Source organism: Thamnophis sirtalis, unplaced genomic scaffold (genome assembly GCF_051295495.1).
Source record: "Thamnophis sirtalis isolate CommonGarterSnake01/CBP01778 unplaced genomic scaffold, rThaSir2_p1.2 scaffold_17, whole genome shotgun sequence".
Classification (NCBI taxonomy): Eukaryota; Metazoa; Chordata; class Lepidosauria; order Squamata; family Natricidae; genus Thamnophis; species Thamnophis sirtalis.
In genome coordinates this window covers 3,119,051-3,142,584 of record NW_028261397.1, presented here as the reverse complement: position 1 = coordinate 3,142,584, position 23,534 = coordinate 3,119,051, and the positions used below count along the sequence as shown (strand labels likewise).

General features: G+C 45.9%; 1 protein-coding gene across 1 annotated transcript in view; it reads right to left on the bottom strand.

The window, feature by feature from the left end:
* Nucleotides 1-1,059: 1,059 nt before the first annotated feature.
* LOC148042383 (transient receptor potential cation channel subfamily V member 2-like) overlaps nucleotides 1,060-23,534 on the bottom strand; it is a 36,100-nt gene continuing 13,625 nt past the window's right edge. Inside the window, exons 6-16 of the mRNA XM_087702876.1 lie at nucleotides 22,697-22,995; nucleotides 21,206-21,382; nucleotides 19,830-19,988; nucleotides 18,539-18,634; nucleotides 17,533-17,603; nucleotides 13,101-13,266; nucleotides 9,645-9,711; nucleotides 6,425-6,732; nucleotides 4,872-4,984; nucleotides 4,618-4,715; nucleotides 1,060-1,379 (exon numbers count right to left, since the gene is read on the bottom strand). Coding sequence (XP_087559002.1) covers nucleotides 1,270-1,379; nucleotides 4,618-4,715; nucleotides 4,872-4,984; nucleotides 6,425-6,732; nucleotides 9,645-9,711; nucleotides 13,101-13,266; nucleotides 17,533-17,603; nucleotides 18,539-18,634; nucleotides 19,830-19,988; nucleotides 21,206-21,382; nucleotides 22,697-22,995 — 1,664 coding nt within the window. The 3' untranslated portion in view covers nucleotides 1,060-1,269. The remainder of the gene's footprint in view (nucleotides 1,380-4,617; nucleotides 4,716-4,871; nucleotides 4,985-6,424; nucleotides 6,733-9,644; nucleotides 9,712-13,100; nucleotides 13,267-17,532; nucleotides 17,604-18,538; nucleotides 18,635-19,829; nucleotides 19,989-21,205; nucleotides 21,383-22,696; nucleotides 22,996-23,534) is intronic.

Here is a 23,534-nt window from a genome sequence, read left to right as displayed (position 1 = left end):
GGAGGAGGACAAGAAGGAGGAAAGGGGGAGGGAGAGGGGGAGGAAGGAGAGGGGGAAGGAGAAGAGAGAGGGTATGGAAGGGGGATTGGGAGGAGATGGGGAAGGAGTGGGAGAGGGAATGGGAGGAGGAAGAAGAAGAAGGAGAAGGAGAAGAAGAAGAAGAGGAGAAGGAAGAAGAAGAAGAAGAAGAAGAAGAAGAAGAAGAAGAAGAAGAAGAAGAAGAAGAACTGATGAAGAAGAAGAATTGAAGGAGAAGAAGAAGATTTGAAGAGGAAGAAGAATTGAAGAAGGAGGAGGTGAAGAAGAAGAACAACAACTAACAGTACTACTAGTAGTAGTAGTAGTAGTAGAAGAAGAAGAAGAAGAAGAAGAAGAAGAAGAAGAAGAAGAAGAAAAAGAAGAATTGACGAAGAAGAAGAATTGAAGGAGAAGAAGAATTGAAGGAGAAGAAGAAGATTTGAAGAGGAAGAAGAATTGAAGGAGGAGGAGGTGAAGAAGAACAACAACAACTAACAGTACTACTACTAGTAGTAGTAGTACTAGTAGTAATACTACTAGTAGTAGTAGTAGTAGTAGAAGAAGAAGAAGAAGAAGAAGAAGAATTGATGAAGAAGAAGGAAAATAGATGATGAAGAAGAATTAGTAGTAGTAGTAGTAGTAGAAGAAGAAGATGATGAAGAAGAAGAAGAAGAAATAGATGATGAAGAAGAATACTAGTAGTAGTAGTAGTAGAAGAAGAAGAAGAAGAAGAAGAAGAAGAAGAAGAAGAAGAAGAAGAAGAAGAAGAATTGACGAAGAAGAATTGGAGAAGAAGAAGAATTGATAAAGAAGAATAATTGAAGGAGAAGGAGAAGAATAATTGAAGAGGAAGAAGAAGAATTGGAGAAGAAAAAGAACAACCACTATAGTAGTAGTAGTAGTAGTAGTAGAGGAGGAGGAGGAGGAGGAGGAGGAGGAGGAGGAGGAGGAGGAGGAGGAGGAGGAGGAAGAAGAAGAAGAAGAAGAAGAAGAAGAAGAAGAAGAAGAAGAAGAAGAAGAAGAAGAAGAAGAAGAAGAAGAGCAAGAGCTAAACAGCTGGCTTTTTCCTCTCAGACAACCTATGAGCTGCATTAATGGAGGTGGGCCGAATCCTTCCCAAAGGCACCAAATCCCACCCTCTCTTTTCCCTGGAGAGCAGAGTTGAGGTGGGTCCTTTCGTGGCTGAGACACCCCTCTGTCTGTCCCTCCTTCCTTGGGGACCGGGGGGGGGGGAGCGCGATTCCTCTCCTCCTAGGGTCTCAAGTTTTGCAGCGACACCCTTTCTTCCTGCTTTTCCCCTTCCTCCACCAGTGAAGAGAAGCGCGACTTTGCCCGAGCAAACCAGTCCCGTAGTTTCGACTCTGGAGTAACAGAGAAATCAAGAAACCAGCGATTAGCACACGTTCCCACAATTAAGCACGGTTTTACAGGCGGTCCTCGACTTACGACCGTTCGTTTAGTGACCCTTCCAAGTTACAGCGGCAATGATAAAGAGTGACGTCTCCCCTTTTTTCACACTTACACAGGTTGAGGCATCTGTGATCAAAATTCGGACGGGTAGCAACTGACTCATATTTATGATGGTTATTGTCAACCTCCATCTTCCCTGAGTCTTTACGCCCCTCACCCCCAGTCTCGGGTCAGTACTGGGGCTCAGGACCCCGGACAGCACCCTGAATTTTGGGGTAGCTGGTGAAGTATTTTAATGGAAATTCGGGTTAATGTCAGGGTTCCAAATAGCATCCAACAGTAAATCAGACTCCGAAGCAAAGGATTCCTCGAAGTTCCAATTTATCGTGTTGGCACATCTGGGGAAACCCGAATCTGAAAGCCTCCCGGTTTTCCCCACCCAGTTGAAAGTTCAAGTTCTTGCCCCCACACCCACAAGCCCATCCCATGGTCCAATCATCCACTGCCACGCTGGCAGCTTCCACCCATCCAGTTCCAGTCAGGTGCAGAGGTGCAGAGACAATGAATGACCTTGGCTTTCTAGAAAGAATGTTGTTATGGCTACCTATCATCTAACTCCATACAATCCTCCCTCACATTTTCCCAGTAGAAGAATAGAAAGTGTGGCAGGCCAGAGATCCAAAAAGTAAAAATGGCTGCAGGCCTGGCAGTTACAGAGTCCCAGACAGAGGTGGTATTCAGCCGGTTCGGACTCATTTGCCCAAACCGGTAGCGGGAATCGCGCCCCGGCTCTATGCTGTCCTATTTAGGCACATTTTTGAGGCCGAACACATGTGCGGAAGGGGTGTGTGCACCCGCAAAGCGGATGGGTGTGAATCCGTCGAACTAGTGGAAACAAAATGTGAAACCCACCACTGGTCCCAGAGTCATGTACACGTAGTCCTCCACTTACAACAGTTTATTTAGCGACCATTCGAAGTTACGACTCTGAAAAAAGTGTCTTATGACCATTTTTCTCCTGTTATGGCTGCCGCAGCATCCCCCTGGTCATGTGATCAAAATTCAGACGCCGCTCGGCAACTGATTCGTATTTATGACGGTCGCAGTGTCCCCGGGATCATGTGGTCACATTTTACGACCTTCGGACAAATCAACGAGGAAGCTGGGTTTGCTTAGCAACCCTCTGACTAACTTAACATCTGAAGTGATCCACTTAACAACTGTGGCAAGGAAGGTCGTAAAATGGGGCGAAACCCAACAACCGTCTCTCGCTTAGCCACATAAATTTGGGGCTCAATTGTGGTCATAAGTTGAGGACTACCTGTGCAGAGTTTTGGGGAACGGGAGGTGCCCTCCTCCAAAACTCCTGGCAGCTAGTCCTCGCCTTCTGACCACAATGGAACCTGCCCATCACAGTCGCAAGCCATGACGACTGTAAAATAGATTTGTTTCGGGACCTTTTATGCAACCGTCGTTAAGAAAACGCCACGGTCGTTAAGCAAACTGACAGTGCCAGATTTGGGTGAAAGTACATAAAATAGGCCAAACGACCGATTGTTTGGTAGAATAACCGTCAGAACTTCAGAACTGGGTTGTGACCAACCATAACATCTGTCTGTTGTAACTTCCGTCATTAAGTGAACAGTCATAAGTCGAGGACTATCTGGCTGGAGAAGGAGATGCTAGCCTTAACCTAGAATTCAGCCAAGCTGGTTTCGGTTTGATGGAGCGACACTGCCATCTGCTGGCAAATAGCAGGTAATGTTCTCCAAGGCAGAATAAGCAATAGCAATGGCACTTAGACTTATATCCTGCTTTACACTGCTTTTACAGCCCTCTCTAAGCGGTTTACAGAGTCAGCCTCTGGACCACAACAATCCGGATCCTCATTTTACCCAGCTCCGAAGTATGGAAGGCTGAGTCGATCTTGAGCCTGGTGAGATTCAAACCGCCAAATTGCAGGCAGCCGGCAGGCAGCAGAAGGAGTACTCCACTCTAACCACTGCACCACCACGGCTCATTAGTAAAAATAATAATAACAACAGAATAGCAGAGCTGGAAGGGAGCTTGGAGGTCATCTAGTCCACCACCCCCCTGCCCAATCAACACATGCTTACATTCCACCTTCACTCGATAAAACCCTGTTGTGGCCTGCCAGCTGAGCTGGCATCAGATTTGAACAGTGAGGAGGTTGGGGAGGAACCTGGGCCAGTCCTGGAGTCTGGGGAAGGCTCGGACGAGGGCTCTGTGTCGGAGGCAGAGAGGGGGGCAGGGCCGTATGCCAATTATCAGCTGCCTTCGGGGTCAGACATCAGTGGGGCAGAAGAACAGCTGGAGCCTGTTCCCAGTGTGTGCATGCACAGAGTGGCCAGACGAAGGGAAGAGCTAAAGAACAGGGGTCGACTTGGGAGTAAGGCCACAGGTGGACGGTGAATGATCCCTCCCAGAGGAAATAAAAGAGGAGCGAAAGGGGAGTGGAGTTTGCAGGAGGCAATTAGTTCGACTTGGGAGGAAGGCCACAGATGGACGGTGAATGGCCACTCCCAGAGGGAATAAAAGAGGAGCGAAAGGGGAGTGGAGTTTGCAGGAGACCATTAGTTCGACTTGGGAGGAAGGCCACAGGTGGACAGTGAATGGCCCCTCCCAGAGGAAATAAAAGAGGAGCGAAAGGGGAGTGGAGTTTGCAGGAGACCATTAGTTCGACTTGGAAGTAAAGCCACAGGTGGACGGTGAATGGCCCCTCCCAGAGGGAATAAAAGAGGAGCGAAAGGGGAGTGGAGCTTGCAGGAGACCATTAGTTCGACTTGGAAGTAAAGCCACAGGTGGACGGTGAATGGCCCCCCCCAGAGGGAATAAAAGAGGAGCGAAAGGGGAGAGGAGCTTGCAGGAGACACTTAGTTCATTCCTGCATTCTTGCCAAGTATTGCGGCGTCTGAAAGATATCGGCCTGGCCACTCTCCAAGCCTTAGAAAGGTCGGTAATTGGGAACTATCTCGAAAAACGGTGGGAGAGGAAAGACTTGGCTGGAGAGGAATTCACTGTAAATTAAATAAAAGGGGTTTATCGGGACGAGGACTCGGCTTCATGCTGCTGGGGAAGCCTGGCTTAGAAGAAACCCAATCCACCGTTTAGAAAGTCACAAAGATGGGTGGGCACCAACTCTTGACACCGCCGTGGTGTTCGTCTTACCCGAAGAGGAATCCTTCTCCAGAAGGTTGAATCCCACGGGGTCTTCTCTGAGGGCATCGATTTTTTCATTCCAGTCTTCCCAGTTGACTTCTTCTACGCTAGAAAAAGACCCCCAAGAGGGATAAGTAGCAGTAAGAGAATCTTACGAGTCTCATAGAGCCTCCTCCCCTTTCTTGATGCGCGAGAGAATCAGGGAGGGGCCATTTCTGAAGGGACGCGTTTGGTACCCCGATTGGGCAGGTGGTTAAGCTTACCGAAAAAACCACCTCTTGTCCTCAGAGCCGATGGGGAGATAAGAGCCGGCTCTCTGGGCCTTTCTCCAGCACCAGATCCAGTTCCTCTCGATCTCCAGAATAGCTATGGCTCTCTGAAAATAGAGGGGTTGGTGATCAGAGCTTATAAAAGGGAGAGAAAGAGAGAGAGAGATGGAAGATAGATAGATGGATGGATGGATGGATGGATGGATGGATGGATGGATGGATGGATGGATGGATGGATGGATAGATAGATAGATAGATAGATAGATAGATAGATAGATAGATAGATAGATAGATAGATAGATGGAAGAGATAGAGGAAGGCAGGAAGGAACAAAGGAAGGGAGGGAGGAAGGATATGTGGATGGTTGGTTGGTTGGATGGATGGATGGATGGATGGATGGATGGATGGATGGATGGACGGACAGGTAGGTAGGTAGGTAGGTAAATGATTGATAGATAGATATGATGATGATAGATAGATAGATAGATAGATAGATAGATAGATAGATAGATGGAAGATAGATAGTTAAAGGAAGGAAGGATATGTGGATGGATGAATGGAGAGGTAGGTAGGTAGGAAAATGATAGAGAGAGATAGATAGATAGATAGATAGATAGATAGATAGATAGATAGATAGATAGATAGATAGATAGATAGATAGATAGATAGATAGAAGGAAGATAGATAGTTAAAGGAAGGAAGGATATGTGGATGGATGGATGGATGGATGGACAGGTGGGTAGGTAGGTAAATGAGAGAGAGAGAGAGAAGAAGATAGATAGTTAAAGGAAGGAAGGATATGTGGATGGATGAATGGAGAGGTAGGTAGGTAGGAAAATGATAGATAGATATGATGGTAGATAGATAGATAGATAGATAGATAGATAGATAGATAGATAGATAGATAGATAGACAGACAGACAGACAGACAGACAGACAGACAGACAGACAGACAGACAGACAGACAGACAGACAGACAGACAGACAGATGGAAGATCGATAGTTAAAGGAAGGAAGGATATGTGGATGGATGGATGGATGGATGGACAGGTGGGTAGGTAGGTAAATGAGAGAGAGAGAGAGAAGAAGATAGATAGTTAAAGGAAGGAAGGATATGTGGATGGATGGATGGACAGGTAGGTAGGTAAATGATGGATAGATGATAGATAGATAGATAGATGGATGGATGGATGGATGGATGGATGGATGGATGGATGGATAGATAGATAGATAGATAGATAGATAGATAGATAGATAGATAGATAGATAGATAGATAGATAGATAGAAGAGATAGAGGAAGGCAGGAAGGAACAAAGGAAGGAAGGGAGGAAGGATATGTGGATGGATGGATAGACAGGTAGGTAGGTAGGTAAATGATTGATAGATAGATATAGATGATAGATGATAGATAGATAGATAGATAGATAGATAGATAGATAGATAGATAGATAGATAGATAGATAGATAGATAGATAGATAGATAGATAGATTCCTGCTGGGCCAGGAATGACCACCGTCCCAATGGAAGTGGGGGAGGGGGTCTTACCTGTAGCTGCCAGACACTCTGGCTGTAGCCGGAGACGTTGGTGACCGTTTCACTCATCAGGGCAATCAGCATGTTGAGCAAGAGGATGTAGGTCAAGATGACAAACAGGAGGACCAACAGCATCGCAACGTCGCTGTACTTCACATTCTCGTTGTACTCCAGGTCGCCCATGCCGATGGTGAACCTGAAGAGCAGCAGAGCCGTCTGAAATAGCCCCGAATAGACGGCCTGGTCTTTGGAGTCATCGTTGAGCGGGACAGACGCGTTGCGGGCGGAGTGGGAAGCGCCCCCGGTGAGAACGATGAGAGCTGGAAGGAGCCATTGAAATGTCAATTCTTCCTCTGGAAACTCTGGGGGAACTTCTCAGTGGGAAGGACAGGAGGAGACCCCAAGTGGCTGATTGATCTTTGGGGGCTTCGTTGGTTCTCCAACTGACCTTATTGTTAGATTTTTATTTGCATCCAGACGTCGAGACTCTGAATTCTTCACTGTGTGTTCTCCATCAGTCACTCAGAATAGAGCTGGAAGGGACCTTGGAGGTCTTCTAGTCCAACCCCCTGCTCAAGCAGGAGACCCTACATCATTTCAGACCAAGGGTTCTCCGGTCTTTTCTTAGAAACGTCTTTCACTCATCCGTTCACTCATTTACTCATTCATTCATTCACTCTCATTTATTCATTCATTTACTCATTCATTCACTCACCCATTTATTCACTCTTTAATCATTCATTCATTCACTCCATTTAATTGATTCGTTCACTCACTCACACACTCATTCACTTGTTTATTCATTCATTCACTCATTCATTCTCATTCACACACTCATTCACTTGTTTATTCATTCATTCACTCATTCATTCTCATTCACACACTCATTCATTTGTTTATTCATTCATTCACTCATTCACACACTCATTCTCTTGTTTATTCATTGATTCACTCATTCATTCTCATTCATTCACACACTCCTTCACTTGTTTATTCATTCATTCACTCATTCATTCTCATTCACACACTCATTCACTTGTTTATTCATTCATTCACTCATTCATTCTCATTCACACACTCATTCATTTGTTTATTCATTCATTCACTCATTCACACACTCATTCTCTTGTTTATTCATTCATTCACTCATTCATTCTCATTCACACACTCATTCATTTGTTTATTCATTCATTCACTCATTCATTCTCATTCACTCATTCACACACTCCTTCCCTTGTTTATTCATTCATTCACTCATTCATTTTCATTCACTCATTCACACACTCATTCTCTTGTTTATTCATTGATTCACTCATTCATTCTCATTCATTCACACACTCCTTCACTTGTTTATTCATTCATTCACTCATTCATTCTCATTCACTCATTCGCACACTCCTTCACTTGTTTATTCATTCATTCACTCATTCACACACTCATTCTCTTGTTTATTCATTCATTCACTCATTCACTCACTCACACACTCATTCACTCACACACTCATTCAGAACTAAGAAGAATTTTCCTGACAGAAAAATTCACCTGTGGAACAACCTGCCTCCAGAACAGGGGTGGTGGTATTCACTTACCTTCCCTACTGGTTCGCAAATGTGGGCGCATGTGCCAGGTCTATGCATGCACTCAGCCTTCCACACATGCTCTTTGGCAAAAAAAAACCTGCCTAAATGGGACGGCATAGAGCTGAGGGGGACGGGGGGAACCCAGGATTTCCACACTACAGGTTCCGGCAAACTGGTCCAATACCCTCTCTGCTCCAGAGGTTGTGAATGCCCCAACACTGGAAGTCTTTAAGAAGATATTGGATAGCCATTTGTCTGAAGTGGTGTAGGGTTTCCTGCCTAAGGAGGGGGTTGGATTAGAAGACCTCCGAGGTCCCTTCCAACTCTGTTATTCTATTCTATTCTATTCATCTATAATTCTTTTACTCACTCATTCACTCATTCATTCACCTATTCATTCATTCTCATTCATTCATTCATTCATTCACATACTCATTCACTTCTTTACTAATTCATTCACTAATTTATTCACTCATTTATTCAACTATTCATTCACTCACTCATTCATTCACTCATTCACTTGCTTATTCATTCATTCACTCATTCATTCACTCAGTCACTTATTTACCCATTTAATTCATTCAGTCATTCATTCATTCATTCATTCATTCATTCACTCATTCACTTGCTCGTTCATTCATTCACTCATTCATTCACTCATTCATTCACTCAATCACTTATTTACCCATTCATTCATTCAGTCAGTCAGTCAATCAGTCATTCATGCATTCACTCATTCACTTGCTTATTCATTCTTCATTCATTCACTCATTCATTCACTCAATCACTTATTTACCCATTCATTCATTCATTCATTCACTTGCTTATTCATTCATTCATTCACTCATTCATTCACTCAATCACTTATTTACCCATTCATTCATTCATTCAGTCAGTCAGTCAGTCATTGAGTCATTCATTCACTCATTCACTTGCTTATTCATTCATTCATTCACTCATTCATTCACTCAATCACTTATTTACCCATTATTTCATTCAGTCATTCACTCATTCATTCACTCACTCATTCATTCATTCATTCACTCATTAATTAATTGATTAATTCATTCATTTGATTTGTGTGGCCACCCTTCTCAAACAAGCTTCTCCACCTGGCTTCAGCTGGTGGATCTTCTGTCTGCTCCAAAACTGAAATCTCCTCACTCCCACCCACCCCCCCACCTGATGTACCTGATTAAGTTACACCTGCAGCAGAAATCTTTCCTAACACAAATATAAATTCCATCACAGCAGTCCTAGAGGGGATCCTCAGGTTTCAAAACAGGCCTCCTGGACCATCTCTTTCACCAAGGACACTAAGAGCAGCAACTTTCCTTGATCCACGATTCCCTCCTGCTCAGGTGGAAATGAGGAAGGGCTCACCTGGACCGCTCTGAGGTGGCGCAGTGGTTAAATGCAGCACTGCAGGCTACTTCAGCTGACTGCAGTTCTGCAGTTCGGCTGTTCAAATCTCACCGGCTCAGGGTTGACTCAGCCTTCCATCCTTTCGAGGTGGGTAAAATGAGGACCCGGATTGTTGTTGGGGGCGATATGCTGACTCTGTAAACCGCTTAGAGAGGGCTGAAAGCCCTATGAAGCGGTATATAAGTCTAACTGCTATTGCTATTGCTATTGCTCTCCATGACACTCACCCGTTGCAAAGCCAAACAGGAAGATCACATAAACCATCAGGAAGTGCAGGAGGTCCCTCAAGATGGCCTGGAACGAGAATGAGAAGCCACATGGAGATCGGGAATCTTCAGCCTCAGCACCTTTAAGGTGGGTGGACCTCAACTCCCCAAATCCACGGATATTAAGGTCAAGGTTCCCCTCGCACATATGTGCTAGTCGTTCCCGACTCTAGGGGGCGGCGCTGTTCCCTTCCCACCAAAGATGGTCCCTATTTTTCTACTTGCAGTTTTACCTGCTTTCGAACTACCAGGTTGGCAGAAGCTGGGACAAGTCACGGGAGCTCACTCCGTTACGTGGCGCCAGGGATTCGAACAGCCGAACTACCAAACTTTCTGATCGACAAGCTCAGCCTCTTAAGAGCCGAGGTGGCGCAGTGGTTAAATGCAGCACTGCAGGCTACTTCAGCTGACTGCAGTTCTGCAGTTCGGCTGTTCAAACCTCACCGGCTCAGGTTTGACTCAGCCTTCCATCCTTCCGAGGTGGGTAAAATGAGGACCCTGATTGTTGTTGGGGGCGATATGCTGACTCTGTAAACCGCTTAGAGAGGGCGGAAAGCCCTATGAAGCGGTAGATAAGTCTAACTGCTATTGCTATTGCTATCTCTTTTCAAAGCCGAAGAGCCAGCGCTGTCCGAAGACGTCTCCGTGGTCCTGTGGCTGGCATGACTCAATGCCAAAGGCGCATGGAATGCTGTTCCCTTTCCACCAAAGGTGGTACCTAGTTTTCTACTTGCATTTTTTACCTGCTTTCGAACTACCAGGTTGGCAGAAGCTGGGACAAGTCACGGGAGCTCACTCCGTTACACGGTGCTAGGGATTCGAACCGCCAAACTGCCGATCTTTCCGATCGACAAGCTCAGCATCTTAGCCTCTGAGCCACTGTGTCCCTTCGGGTCTTAAAGGGGTGCCCAATTTGAAAACCACTGTTGTAGATTACCCCATGGCAGAGATGGTTAATACCAGCCATACTGCTAACTGGGCAGGAATGACATAAATGCAGGTTGTCCTCAATTAAAGGAGAATGTATTTACTGTATTTTTCGGAGTATAAGACGCACCTTTTCCCCTCAAAAAAGAGGCTGAAAATCTGGGTGCGTCTTATACACTGAATACAGTATTTTGGCCTCCTGAAACACCGCCCCCTTCACCAAAATGGCCGTGCAGAGCCTTTAGGAGCCTTGCAGAGTGATGCTAGGGGTTGGGGAGGGCAGAAATGAGCAAAAAACAGGCCGTTTTTTGCTCAATTTTGCCCCCCCCCAGCCCCCAAGGAGCACTCTATAAGCCTCCTAAAGATTATGCATGCCCTTTTTTTGACAAAAAACGGGCCCGTTTTCATGAAAAACAGGCCGTTTTGGGGAGGTCTGCAGAGTGAAAAAACCTTTTTTTTTTAAATTTGGCTCTTCAAAACCTTGGTGAGTCTTATACTCCAGTACATCTTATAGTCCGAAAACTACGATAATTCAGAGTTGAAATGTGGGCTCCTTGGTGCTCTCTGAGCTTGCCTGTTTTCTTGCAGACATTTCGCGACCCAACTAGGGAACGTCATCAGTGCTAGTAAGGAATATGCTGTTTGCTGTCAGTTTATATTCTGGTGACTTGCTTGTCTGTGTAGGTGGAGGTGATTACTGGTGGAGATTTGTTCGAGTCTTTTTTTTTCTGTTTTTGGCCTGTTTGATTGTCTCTTTTGCACAGTCTACAGATGTTGTTAATATCTATGTGACTATTATTGATGGCTGATTTGTCAGAGTGTCAGGCTTCTAGAAATTTCCTGGCATTTTTGGGCTTGGCCTGGTCTAGCATTGGACACCTCTGATCTAGATGTTCAATGCAACCTTCCTTCCTTCCTTCCTTCCTTCCTTCCTTTCTTTCTTTCTCTTTCTTTCTCTTCCTTTCTTTCTTTCTTCCTTCCTTTCTTTCTTTCCTTCCTTCCTCATTTGACCTAGGCTTCCCAAGAGCATGAAACAAACTTCTTGTCCCGACAAAAAACCCTTTTATTAATTGACTGTGAATTCTGCTCCTTCACATCCAGCAAAGTCTTTCAAGGGAGGATTTACAGTCACAGACCTCATCTGGCTTGGAGAGCTGCCAGGATGATCTCTGCAGAACTTGGCAAGGAGCTTTGGAGAGTCATGATCCAATTAAGAAAACTAATTGTCTCCTGCAAACTCCACTCCCCTTTCGCTCCTCTTTTATGTCCTCTGGGAGGGCCATTCACCATCCACCTGTGGCCTTCCTCCCAAGTCGACCCCTGTTCTTTAGCTGCTCCCTTCCTCTGGCAACTCTGCGCATGCGCACACTGGGAACAGGCTCCAGCTGTTCCTCTGCCTCACTGATGTCCGACTCCGAAGGCAGCTGATAACTGTCAGACGGTCCTGGCCCCCTCTCTGCCTCCGACACAGAGCCCTCATCCGAGCCTCCCTCAGACTCCAGGACTGGCCCAGGTTCCTCCCCAACCTCCCCACTGCCCGAATCTGATGCCAGCTCCTTCCTTCCTTCCTTTCTTCCTTCTCCAGCACCTCTCCACAAGTAATAAGCACTCAGATCAACATAGATTAACTCCAAGGTTAACTTCAGAGGAACATCCAAGTAAGCAATACCCCTATATCAGGAAACTGCCAAAGAGCAATAAGAAAACAGCCCAAACAGGCCCCCCACCCACACAGACAGGCAAGACACCAGAATATAAACTGACAGCAAACAACACACTTTACTGGCACTGATGACGTTACCTAGTTGGGTAATGAAACGTCTGGAAGAAAACAACCACAGGAATTTTTCGCACTTAGGAGGAAAAAGTACGGAATTTTTCAGAGTATAAGATTTTGAAATTTTGAAAAGGCAAATTAAAAAATAAGTTTTTGTATTCTGCAGACCTCCATTTTTTTGTCAAAAAAGGGCATGCATAGCCTTTAGGGGGATTATAGAGTGCTTCTGGGGCGGGGTGAGCAAAAACGAGCAAAAAACGGCCCATTTGCCACTCCTTTTTGCCCTCCCCAGCCCCCAGGAGCACTTTGCATGCCTCCCAAAACCTCTGCACCTCCATTTTTGCAAAGGGGGCGGGGTTTCAGGAGGCCAAAAATGCTGTATTCGGTGTATAAGATGCACCTAGATTTCCACCCTCTTTTTTTGGGGGGGAAAGTGCGTCTTATACTCCCAAAAAATACGGTAGCTTTGCAAACCAGTCCTTACTGGTTTAGGACCTTTGCAAGAAAGCGAAACTCAAATCCTGAACGTTATGAGGTTTCGCATTGCGACCGCTTCACTTAACGACCAAGCCGCCGGTTTCCATTGCGGTTGTTAAAACGAGGGCGGCCTGCCATGGACCGGCTTCATTCAGATTCTGAGCTGCCCTGTGAAATCAGAAGCAATCCAATATGCGGAAACGGAAGTGATCCGGTTGTGTGACGGAGTGAGCTACCTTCTGAATCATCACGATGTAGATCCCCGTCTGCTGGAGGCCGCGGGTGTAGTAGAGCATGTTCACCCAGCCCAAAAGCAAGGCGAACACCATGGGCAGCACATATGTTTCCATGCTCGCAAAGAACATCACGGAGGCGGCCAGGATGGCGAGGGCCTGCACGAACCTGGGAAAGGCCAGAGAGAGAAGCAGAGAAGAGCGACGAAGATGATTAAAGGCCCGGAGACAAAAACATATGAAGAACGATTGCAGGATTTGGCTAGTCTAAAGAAGAGAAGGACTAGGAGGAGACCATGACAGCAGTATTTGAGGGGTACTTCCAGTATTTAAGGGGCTGCCCCAAAGAAGAAGGGGGGTCAACGTATTTTCCAAAGCACCTGAAGCAGAGGTGGGTTCCTACCAGTTCGCACCAGTTCGGTAGAACCGGTTCATCAAATCTACCGAACCGGTTAGAAGAGGTTCCACCAGTGGACCCGGAAAGCAGGCCACACCTACAGAAGAGGTTCCAAAAATTTTTGAAACCCACCACTGACACACAGACACAGACACACACACAGACACACACACAGACACACACACAGACACACACACACACAAAGACTCACAGAGAGAGAAAGTGAAAGAGAAAGAAAGGAAGAAAGAAAGAAATAAAAAAAGAAAAAAGAAAGAAAAAGAGAGAGAGAGAGAGATGAAAGAAAAAAAGGAAAAAGGGACAGAGAGACAAAAGGAAGGAAAGAGAGAGAGAGAGAGAGAGAGAGAGAAAGAAAGAAAGAAAGAAAGAAAGAAAGAAAGAAAGAAAGAAAGAAAGAAAGAAAGAAAGAAAGAAAGAAAACACATGGCCAGCAAGCCACTCCCACCAGGTCACATGGCCGGCAAGCCACTCCCACAAAGGAGGCCACACCCACAGAGTAGGTTCGAAAAATTTTGTGAAACCCACCACTGAGTCCTGAAGGCAGGATGAGAAGCAACGGATGGAAACTAATCAAGGAGAGAAGCAAGCTGGAATTAAGACGAGGCTTCCCAACCGTGAGAAAACAATTAACCAGTGGAACTGCTTGCCACCGGAAGTTATGGGTGCTCCATCACTGGAGGATTTTAAGAAGAGTTGCCCGCCGCTTGTCTGAAACGTCCTGCTTGAGCAAGCGGTGGACTAGATGACCTCCAAGGTCCCTTCCAACTCTTGATATTCGATGTTCTATCTATGATAGCAGAGCCGAGGTGGCGCAGTGGTTAGGGTGCAGTACTGCAGGCCACTTCAGCTGACTGTTATCTGCAGTTCGGCGGTTCTAATCTCACCGGCTCAAGGTTGACTCAGCCTTCCATCCTTCCGAGGTGAGTGAAATGAGGACCCGGACTGTGGGGGGCAATATGCTGACTCTGTAAACCTCTTAGAGAGGGCTGAAAGCCCTATGAAGCGGTATATAAGTCTAACTGCTATTGCTATCTATCTATCTATCTATCTATCTATCTATCTATCTATCTATCTATCTATCTATCATCTATCTATCTATCTATCTATCTATCTATCTATCTATCTATCTAATCTTCTTATCCTATCTATCAGCCATCTGTCTTTCTCTGTCTCTCTACCTATCATCCATCATCTCTCTCTCTCTCTCTCTCTCTCTCTCTCTCTCTCTCTCTCTCTCTCTCTCTCTCTCTCTATATATATATATATATATATATATATATATATATATATCTATCTTATCTAATCTATCTATCTATCTATCTATCTATCTATCTATCTTATCTAATCTATCTATCTATCTATCTATCTATCTATCTATCTATCTATCTATCATCTATCATCTATCTATCTATCTGGGTGAAATGAGGACCCAGACTATGGGGGCAATATGCTGACTCTGTAAACCGCTTAGAGAGGGCTGAAAGCCCTATGAAGCGGTATATAAGTCTAACTGCTATTGCTATTGCTATTTGAGAGGCTGCCCCAAAGAAGAGGGGGGGGGGGTCAACTTATTTTCCAGAGCAAGAAACAACGGATAGAAACAAGAGAGATCCAGTCGAGAATTAAGGAGGAATTTCCTGACAGTGAGAACAATTAACCAGTGGAACAGAAGTTGCCTCCAGAGGTTGTGGGGGCTTCATCACTGGAGGTTTTTAAGAAAAGACTGGACAGCCCCTTGACTGAAATGGTATAGGACCTCCTGCCTGAGGAGGGGGGTGGACTAGATGACCTCCAAGGTCCCTTCCAACTCTTGATATTCTATGTTCTATCTACAACCTCCAACGCCTTGCGCACTTCTGTTGGAAAAGGATGCAGCCAGGCTGATGAATGGAGAGGTTGGGAACGTAAGATCTTCTCGCGGGGAACATGATAAGAGTATTTGAGGGGCTGCCCCAAAGAAGAGAGGAGGTCAACCTATTTTCCAAAGCCCCAAAGTACAGTACAAGAAGCAACAGATGGAAACTAATCAAGGAGAGAAACAACTTAGAACTAAGGAGAAACTTCCTAACTGTGACGACAATTAACCAGTGGAAACAACCTGCCTCCAGAAGTTGTGGGGGCTTCGTCACTGGAGGTTTTAAAGAAAAGATTGGAGAGCCATTTGTCTGAAGTGGGATATAGCTGGGGTTAGGGTTAGGGGTGCTTAGATCTGGCCTGCAGGGTCACCCCGGAAACAGGGAAGGACTGGCCCGCGGTATCTCTACCAGCAAAAGCGTCAAGCCTGCAGCCATCTTTACTTTTGGATCTTTGGCCTGCCACACTTTCTATTCTTCTACTATGCTTTTTCTATTGTGGGAAAATGGGAGCTGGGGATTGTAAGGAGTTAGATGATAGGTAGCCATAACAACATTCTTTCTAGAAAGCCAAGGTCATCCTTTGTCTCTGCACCTCTGCACCTGACCGGAACTGGATGGGTGGAAGCTGCCAGCATGGCAGTGGGAGATGGGACCATAGGATGGGCTTGTGGGTGTGGGGGCAAGATCTTGAACTTTCAACTGGGTGGGGAAAACTGGGAAGCTTTCAGATTCGGGTTTCCCCAGATGTGCCAGCATGACTCTCTTAATAAATTGGAACTTTGAGGAATCCTTTGCCTCGGACTCTGATTTAATTTTGGATGCTATTTGGAACCCTGACAAAAAATTGAGCTTGGCAGGGTTGCGCCCTGCCCTCCCAGGCTTCATTTTCAGCCGGGACGGCCTCCCGCAGCCCTCTGCCAGCTGGCAGAAGGCTGCAGGAGGCCATCCCAGCCAAAAACAGGGCCTGTAGGCTCCATTTTCACTGGTAGATGGCCACACCCACTCCATCCTGCCCATGCCCCCCCACTCCCTCACCCCCTGAGGTCAAACACAAACTGGGTTTGACACCCCTGGTATATAGGGTCTCCTGCTTGAGCAGGGGGTTGGTCTGGAAGACCTCAAGTGTCCCTTCTAATTCTACTCTGAATTTGGGGAGGGTACTGGTGAGGGTGAATGGCCTTGAGAGGGTGGAGGAACAACTACAGTTTAGGGAATGAAGAGGTAAGAGTGGACATAGCCCACAACTGCATAAAGGCCAGGGGGGGGGGACACACAGAAAAGATGCACCTGTCAACTCCTAAAGTTGCCATGGTGAGGAAAAGTAGGGAGCGTATTCCACACATACTTTCGGCTAGAGTCGGATCTCAGATTACTACAGCAGGCTTCGGAGAGGTGCACCTCATTGGGGAATGTGATTTATGATACAGACTGAGGGGAGGGAAGGAACAGAGATAAAGTCCAGCTATAATTCAAACAAAGCTCAGATTGGATTGCGAAAAGGTGTTGCCTAATGGTGCTCCTAGTAAATGTAATGACTTGTTTTGTTTTGAAACTTGGCTCGACACTCATGAATCAATTAGGGGGGAAGAGAGAGGGAGGAGGGAGGGAGGGAGAGAGAGAGAGAGAGAGAGAACATTAGAAATCACATTTGGTCCAGTGCGCATGCGTCCTTACCTCCTGCAACACTCCGCAACGCCTCCGCGACGCTCCAGCTACTCGGCAGAGCGTCGCACAGGCGCCGTACGCTGCGCACACGTGTACAAATGGCCCGTTTCCTTCAAACACAGGTAAGGAACGAGGGAGGGTGGGTGGGTCCTCCGGAGCACCATACCAGAATGGTACCCAGTGCTCCTGGCAGGCACTGGTACGCCCGTACCGGGGCATACCGCCTGCAACGCACCACTGGGGCCTACCGACGTCGCTTTGACCCAGTCTACCCAATGAAGCTTTGTCCTGGTCTACCCAATGCAATGAGGAAAACATGTCATCAGTTTGGGGAGTGGCATCATACTGGCCACACCCACCCAATTGGCCACACTCTGCCAGCCCCTCAAGGTCAACCACAGCCCTGATGCAGCCCTCAATGAAATTGAGTTTGACACCCTGGAATTAGTGCACATTATCTCTAATCCTTCCAGAAAAAGAGAAACGTATACGAACGTACAGGAATATTTCGAAGCAACTGTCCACTAGAAGACTTTTCCAAGAGAAGCGCCGTCTCCAGAAGTAAAAACTCTAAACGGGAGTAAATAAGAACAGAAATCAGAACACCACTGTCAGGCCTGCAGCCATCTTTTCTTCTGGATCTCTGGCCTGCCACACTTTCTATTATTCTGCTATGCATTTTCTATTGTGGGAAAATGGGAGGCGGGATTGTAAGGAGTTAGATGCTATGTAGCCATAACAAAATTCTTTCGTGAAAACCAAGGTCATCCGTTGTTTTTGCATCTCTGCACCTGACCGGAACTGGATGGGTGGAACTGCCAGTGTGGCAGAGGGAGATTGGACCATGGGATGGGCTTGTGGGTCTGGGGCCAAGATCTTGAACTTTCAACTGGGTGGGGAAAACCGGGAAGCTTTCAGATTCGGGTTTCCCCAGATGTGCCAACACGATAAATTGGAACTTTGAGCAATACTTTTCCTTGTACTCTGATTTAATTTTGGATGCTATTTGGAACCCTGACAGCTGCATTATGACAGGGATGTTAGAAGGGGTGTGCCAGACCCAGTTCACACTGGCCGATTGTTAATTTAGGGCCGATTGTGCAGGTCTCTTGAGAGTGGAGCGGAGCTATTTGCACCCAGCATGCCAATCTACCATGCCACAGCTTGTGCCATGGTGTGGTGGCAGCAATGTGTTCAGATGAGTGGTTCTATTGTGGCCTATCGGCCACCAGCCCTCCAACAGCTGAATCAGAGGAGGAGGAGGAGGAGGAGGAGGAGGAGGAGGAAGAGAAGGCGTGGGAAGCAGGATCAGCATCAAGGCAACCTGAGAGGTGTGGCCTGCTTTCCGGGTCCACTGGTGGAACCTCTTCTAACCTGTTCGGTAGATTTGATGAACCGGTTCTACCGAACCGGTGCGAACCGGTAGGAACCCACCTCTGGGCTACATAGTATATTAAAAATGCATGTGTGGTCAGAGGAGTCATAAACAAAAAGGGATCCCATACCTGAGCAATGAAGAGATAAATGCCACCAATTAAAATGACCACAGCTCCAATAAGTCTTAATAACTTTGGGAATGTCACCGTTGTTGGAACAAGAGGCTGTAAAGAGAGGAAGAGAGCAGGCTAAGGACAGGGACTTTGGGGTTGGGGAGATGGCAGAGCCTTCAGATCGGTATTCCTCAACCTTAGCAGCTTTAAAAGGGATGCACTTCCACTCCCAGAATTCTCCAGCCAGCATGTTTTAAAATGGGTGGACTTCAACTTCAGAGATTATCATGCGATAAAAGGTTTGGAGGCTTTGCTAAGATCCGGGTAAACTATATCTACAGCATTCCCCCTATCTACTAAGTTAAGAATTCTACTGAATTTGTCGAAATTAGTCTCTTGTTATTTGCTTATTACAAAGCCATGCTGGCTCCTGTGAATTGTAGCATGGCTTCCAAACACATTATTTAAATAAAATACATCAATACAACTGCATCAACCTTTGTAAATATATTCTTATTATGGATTAATACTGTTATTAGTTCTAAATTTTTATCCTTTTTTTCCTGGAGTTCAATAGAGGTAGTCCTATCTAGATTTACAACAGTTCATTTAGTAACTGTTCAGAGTTACAACGGCTTTGATTTATCACCATTTCACAGTTATGACCTTTGCAGCATCGCCATGATCACGTGAACAAAATTGACACACTTGGCAACTGACTCATGTTTATGACCATTGCTGTGTCCCAAGGTCCCTGTGATCCCCTTTTGTGACCTTTTGATAAGCAAGGTCAATGGGGAAGCCAGATTCGCTTACTAACGTATCAGCCGGGGTGATTCCCTTAACAACTGTGGCAAGAAAAGTCTTAAAATGGGTCAAAACTCACTTAACAACATACATTTCAGGCTCAATTTTGGACATAAGTCGAGGACTACTTGTATTCACCAGTGGTGAAATTCAAAATTTTTTTACTACCGGTTCTGTGGGCGTGGCTTAGTGGGCATGGCAGGGGATGGATACTGCAAAATCCCCATTCCCTCCCCACTCCTGGGGGAAGGATATTGCAAAATCTCCATTCCCACCCCACTCTGGAGTCAGCCAGAGATGGTATTTGTCGGTTCTCCAAACTACTCAAAATTTCCGCTACCAGTTCTCCAGAACCTGTCAGAACCTGCTGAATTTCATCCCTGGTATTCTCTCTTTTTTGAGAGAGAGAAAGAGTTTGGTTGGACTTACAGAAAGGGACTAACTCAAATACACCCTCTTCTCTTTACCAAGAGCATCCATTTCTTTAAAAAATAGTTACCTCACCATTTAGAGGCCGGTAATAAGCAGTGCCTGTGTAGATGAGCATGAAAATCAGGTGGAGGAATAAACTGAAGAAAAACCTTTTCCTAATGAAGGATTCCCACTTGTACTGAAGTAGCTGGTTCACAGGCTCCAGGGCCACCATTTTATATCGGTTCTGTGAAGGGAAAATGTCATAGAATTGCGGAGTTGCTGGTGTCCAAATGGAGTAAGAGATGCTAACACAAACTTGTAGTTTTATATAAATAAATATATTTTACTATATATACAGCAAACAAGGTAGTCAGGCAAAAAAGAGCATCATGAGGTAATAGTGGCGAACATCTCTAACTCGGGTGTATGGAAACTGTAAATTCCGCTGAAGATGTTTCCTAGCCTGGCAACAAAATGTTTGGAAACTATCCCACAAACTCGGAGAACAAACCTGCACCCTCATCAAGAGGTAAATCATCACAGCAGGAGCATCATGAGGTAAAAATCTACACAGCAGGAGCATCATGAGGTAAATCAACACAGCAGGAGCATCATGAGGTAAAAATCTACACAGCAGGAGCATCATGAGGTAAAAATCAACACAGAAGGAGCATCATGAGGTAAATCACAGAGCAAATAGAGCACACAGAAGAAAAAGGTGGGGAAAATGGAAATATCTTCTCCACACCCAACTAATCACAGTGCAGATTGCCTCATGCGGGAGCCAGTACTCTCCACACAATCAACAACGACTATGTGTCCTGGCTCACCGCACAACCCTACTGCTCCAGCTACTAAATTGTTAAATAACTTAACAGAGAAGTAAGGGAGATTCAAACTAGGCATTATCAGTAGCAGTCTTCAGACCCCACTAGACCAGGGGTACCCAAAGTGATCAAAATTGAACCCAGAGATGAAGTATTTGGAAACCCCCGTATTGTGTTACTGAAGTGTTTGGAGGCACTCTCTAAATACAACTCCTGAAATTTTAGGCCAGACTGTAGACAAAACATTGACTTTATCTAAATACCTACATTTAGAAACTGGAGAGAGATAACACTGTCCTTTATTCGCAAGGCAGTTTAAAGAAAATTAATAGAATAAAGTACCTTATTCGTTCTTTTAAAAAAAATCCTGAACCAACTTTTTCAGAAAGGGTTTTACCCAGAAGAAGGTATGAGAAAAAAAGGAAGAGGAAAAAGAAGGAAGGAAGGAAGGAAGGAAGGAAGGAAGGAAGGAGGGAGGGAGGGAGGGAGGGAGGGAGGGAGGGAAGGAAGGAAGGAAGGAAGGAGAAAAAGAGGGAGGGAGAGAAGAGGAAGGAGGAAGAGGAAGAGGAAAAGAAGAAGGAGAAGGAGAAGAGGAAGATCTTGAGAAGAACCGTTCTTGACTGGATCCACTCACTGGAGTGTTGCTGCTGTAGGCCAGGATCTCCAGCATTGAGTTCTCCTCACAGCTATCGATGGAGGTTAGGTCGTAGAGGGAGATGTGGATGGGACCATAGGTCCACTCGGTGAACTTCCGCGAAAGGTGCTGGAACTTGGGGTCCTTCATCTCTCGGTGGAGCATGTGCTTCAAGATCTGGAGAGACCAAAACGGTTGAGTTAGTGACAGGAGTGTCTGTGGAGGCCAAGTCAAAATGATCTCTGTATCCAGCCATCATATGGCCTTTTTGGCCTTTTTGAAGACACCTCTGATAACTAAGCTACATAATTAAGAAAACATCTCCTCGGACATGACTCTTTGCACCCGACTAAGCCCACCACCCTTTTCTCTACTTTGTCTCCAAGATCAAGAAGATGTGAGAAACCACAATGAAGACAAGGAGACATCACACAAATGTCATGTATCTGCATGTCCCGCCCTCTCTTGTCAATCAGGCAGGGTGTCATTTGATTGGTCCGTTCGCGTGTTGTTTAGGTGGGAGATTTGGAAGGTTCCTATTGGTTAGCGCGCTGACAGCTCGGGATATAAAAGGGCTGTCAGAGCGTTTGTTCGTGTTCCTGTCTAGTTACTGTTCTAATAAAGCTGTTGTGTTAGCACTGAGCCTCGTCATTACCTCAGGAGCCCGAGTTCAAAATAACAAACACCACAACAAAGTCACACAAATAATACGATTGTGTACAGGGAAATCCTCGGCTTACAACCACAATGGAGCCCCCAAATTTCCACTGTTGTTCACTGAGTTTCGCCTCCTTTTACAACCATTCTTGACACAGTTGTTAAACGAATGACTGCAGCGGATGTGTGAATAACCCGGTCATTAAGTGAATCTGGCTTCCCCATTGGCTTTGATTGTCGGAAGGTTGCAAAAGGGGATCACATGATCCCGGAACACCGCAATCGTCATAAATATGAGTCAGTTGCCAAATTTTGATCATATGACCACAGGGATGCTGCAACGGCCGTAAGTGCGAAAAATGGCCTTAAGTATCTTTCTTCAGTGCCATTGTAATGTCAAATGGTTGAGGGGTCCTCCTTGGTGTTCTCTGGGCTTGACCAAGTAAGTACCCCTCATTTCAGGGGTGGGATTCAACCGGTGTAACAACCGGTTCGCTTCACATGCGCTTTGCGTGCACACGTTGCATTTGAAATCAGCACTAAATCTTACCTTTTCCTGCAACCCCGGTGAGTAAAACAGCTGAGACGTGGCAATCCGCTCTGCCGCGCCAATCGGCTGGGATTCAAACAGAGGAAATATAGGACAGAATAGAGCAGGGCCAACTGATTGCCGGAACTACCGGTTCACCCAAACCATTCCGAACCAGCTGAATCTCAACCCTGCCTCATTTCAACCTTGAGCGACAAATATTCTCTGTTATTGGTACTTCAAACGGTTCCTAAGGAAATGGTTGTAAGTCGAGGACTATGGAGACTGGCGAGGAGGGAGATTACCTCGACTTTCCCGGTCTTGGCGGCCAGCTTCAGAGGAGTCAGCTGTTTCTTGTTGACAATCTCTTCCAATTTGCAGGAAGGGTCAATCTCAGCCCCTTTCATCAGGATCATATCGTACATGTTGACCACGAGCTCAGTGTTCTTCTCCGTGTCGTTGGCCACCATCACCAGCGCATGGAGGACGGTGTTGCCCATGGAATCCTGCTCGGTCAGCCTGGCCTTCTGGTGAGGGTTATCCAGAAGGTACATGACCACTTCTGGCTGGTTGGTACAAGCAGCCAAGGAGAGAGGAAGTTCACCTGGAAGAGAGAGGATGATGGGCCAAGGTTTCATTGACCATCTAGGTCAGAGGTGTCCAACCTTGGTCACTTGTAAGACCTTTGGACTTCAACTCCTAGAATTCCCCAGCCAGCAGGTCTTCAAGTGGCCACAGTTGAAGTCCACAGGTCTTTAAATCTTGTGGACTTCAACTCCCAGAATACCCCAGATAGCGAGTCTTCGAGTGGCCACAGTTGAAGTCCACAGGTCTTTAAGTCTTGTGGACTTCAACTCCCAGAATTCCTCATCCAGCAGGTCTTCGAGTGGCCAAGGTTGAAGTCCACAGGTCTTTAAGTCACCCATGCTGGCGGGGGAATTCTGGGAGTTGAAGTCCACCCATCTTAAAATTGCCAAGGTTGAGAGACAGTGAAATAATGGCTACAAGTATCCCTTGACTCAAAAGCACAATCCAGCCCAAAATTTCTGTTGCTAAGCAATACAGTTGTTAAGTGAAACTCGCCCCATTTTGGTACCATTTTTGCCACCATTGCTAAGTGAATTGTTGCAGTTTTTTAAGTTA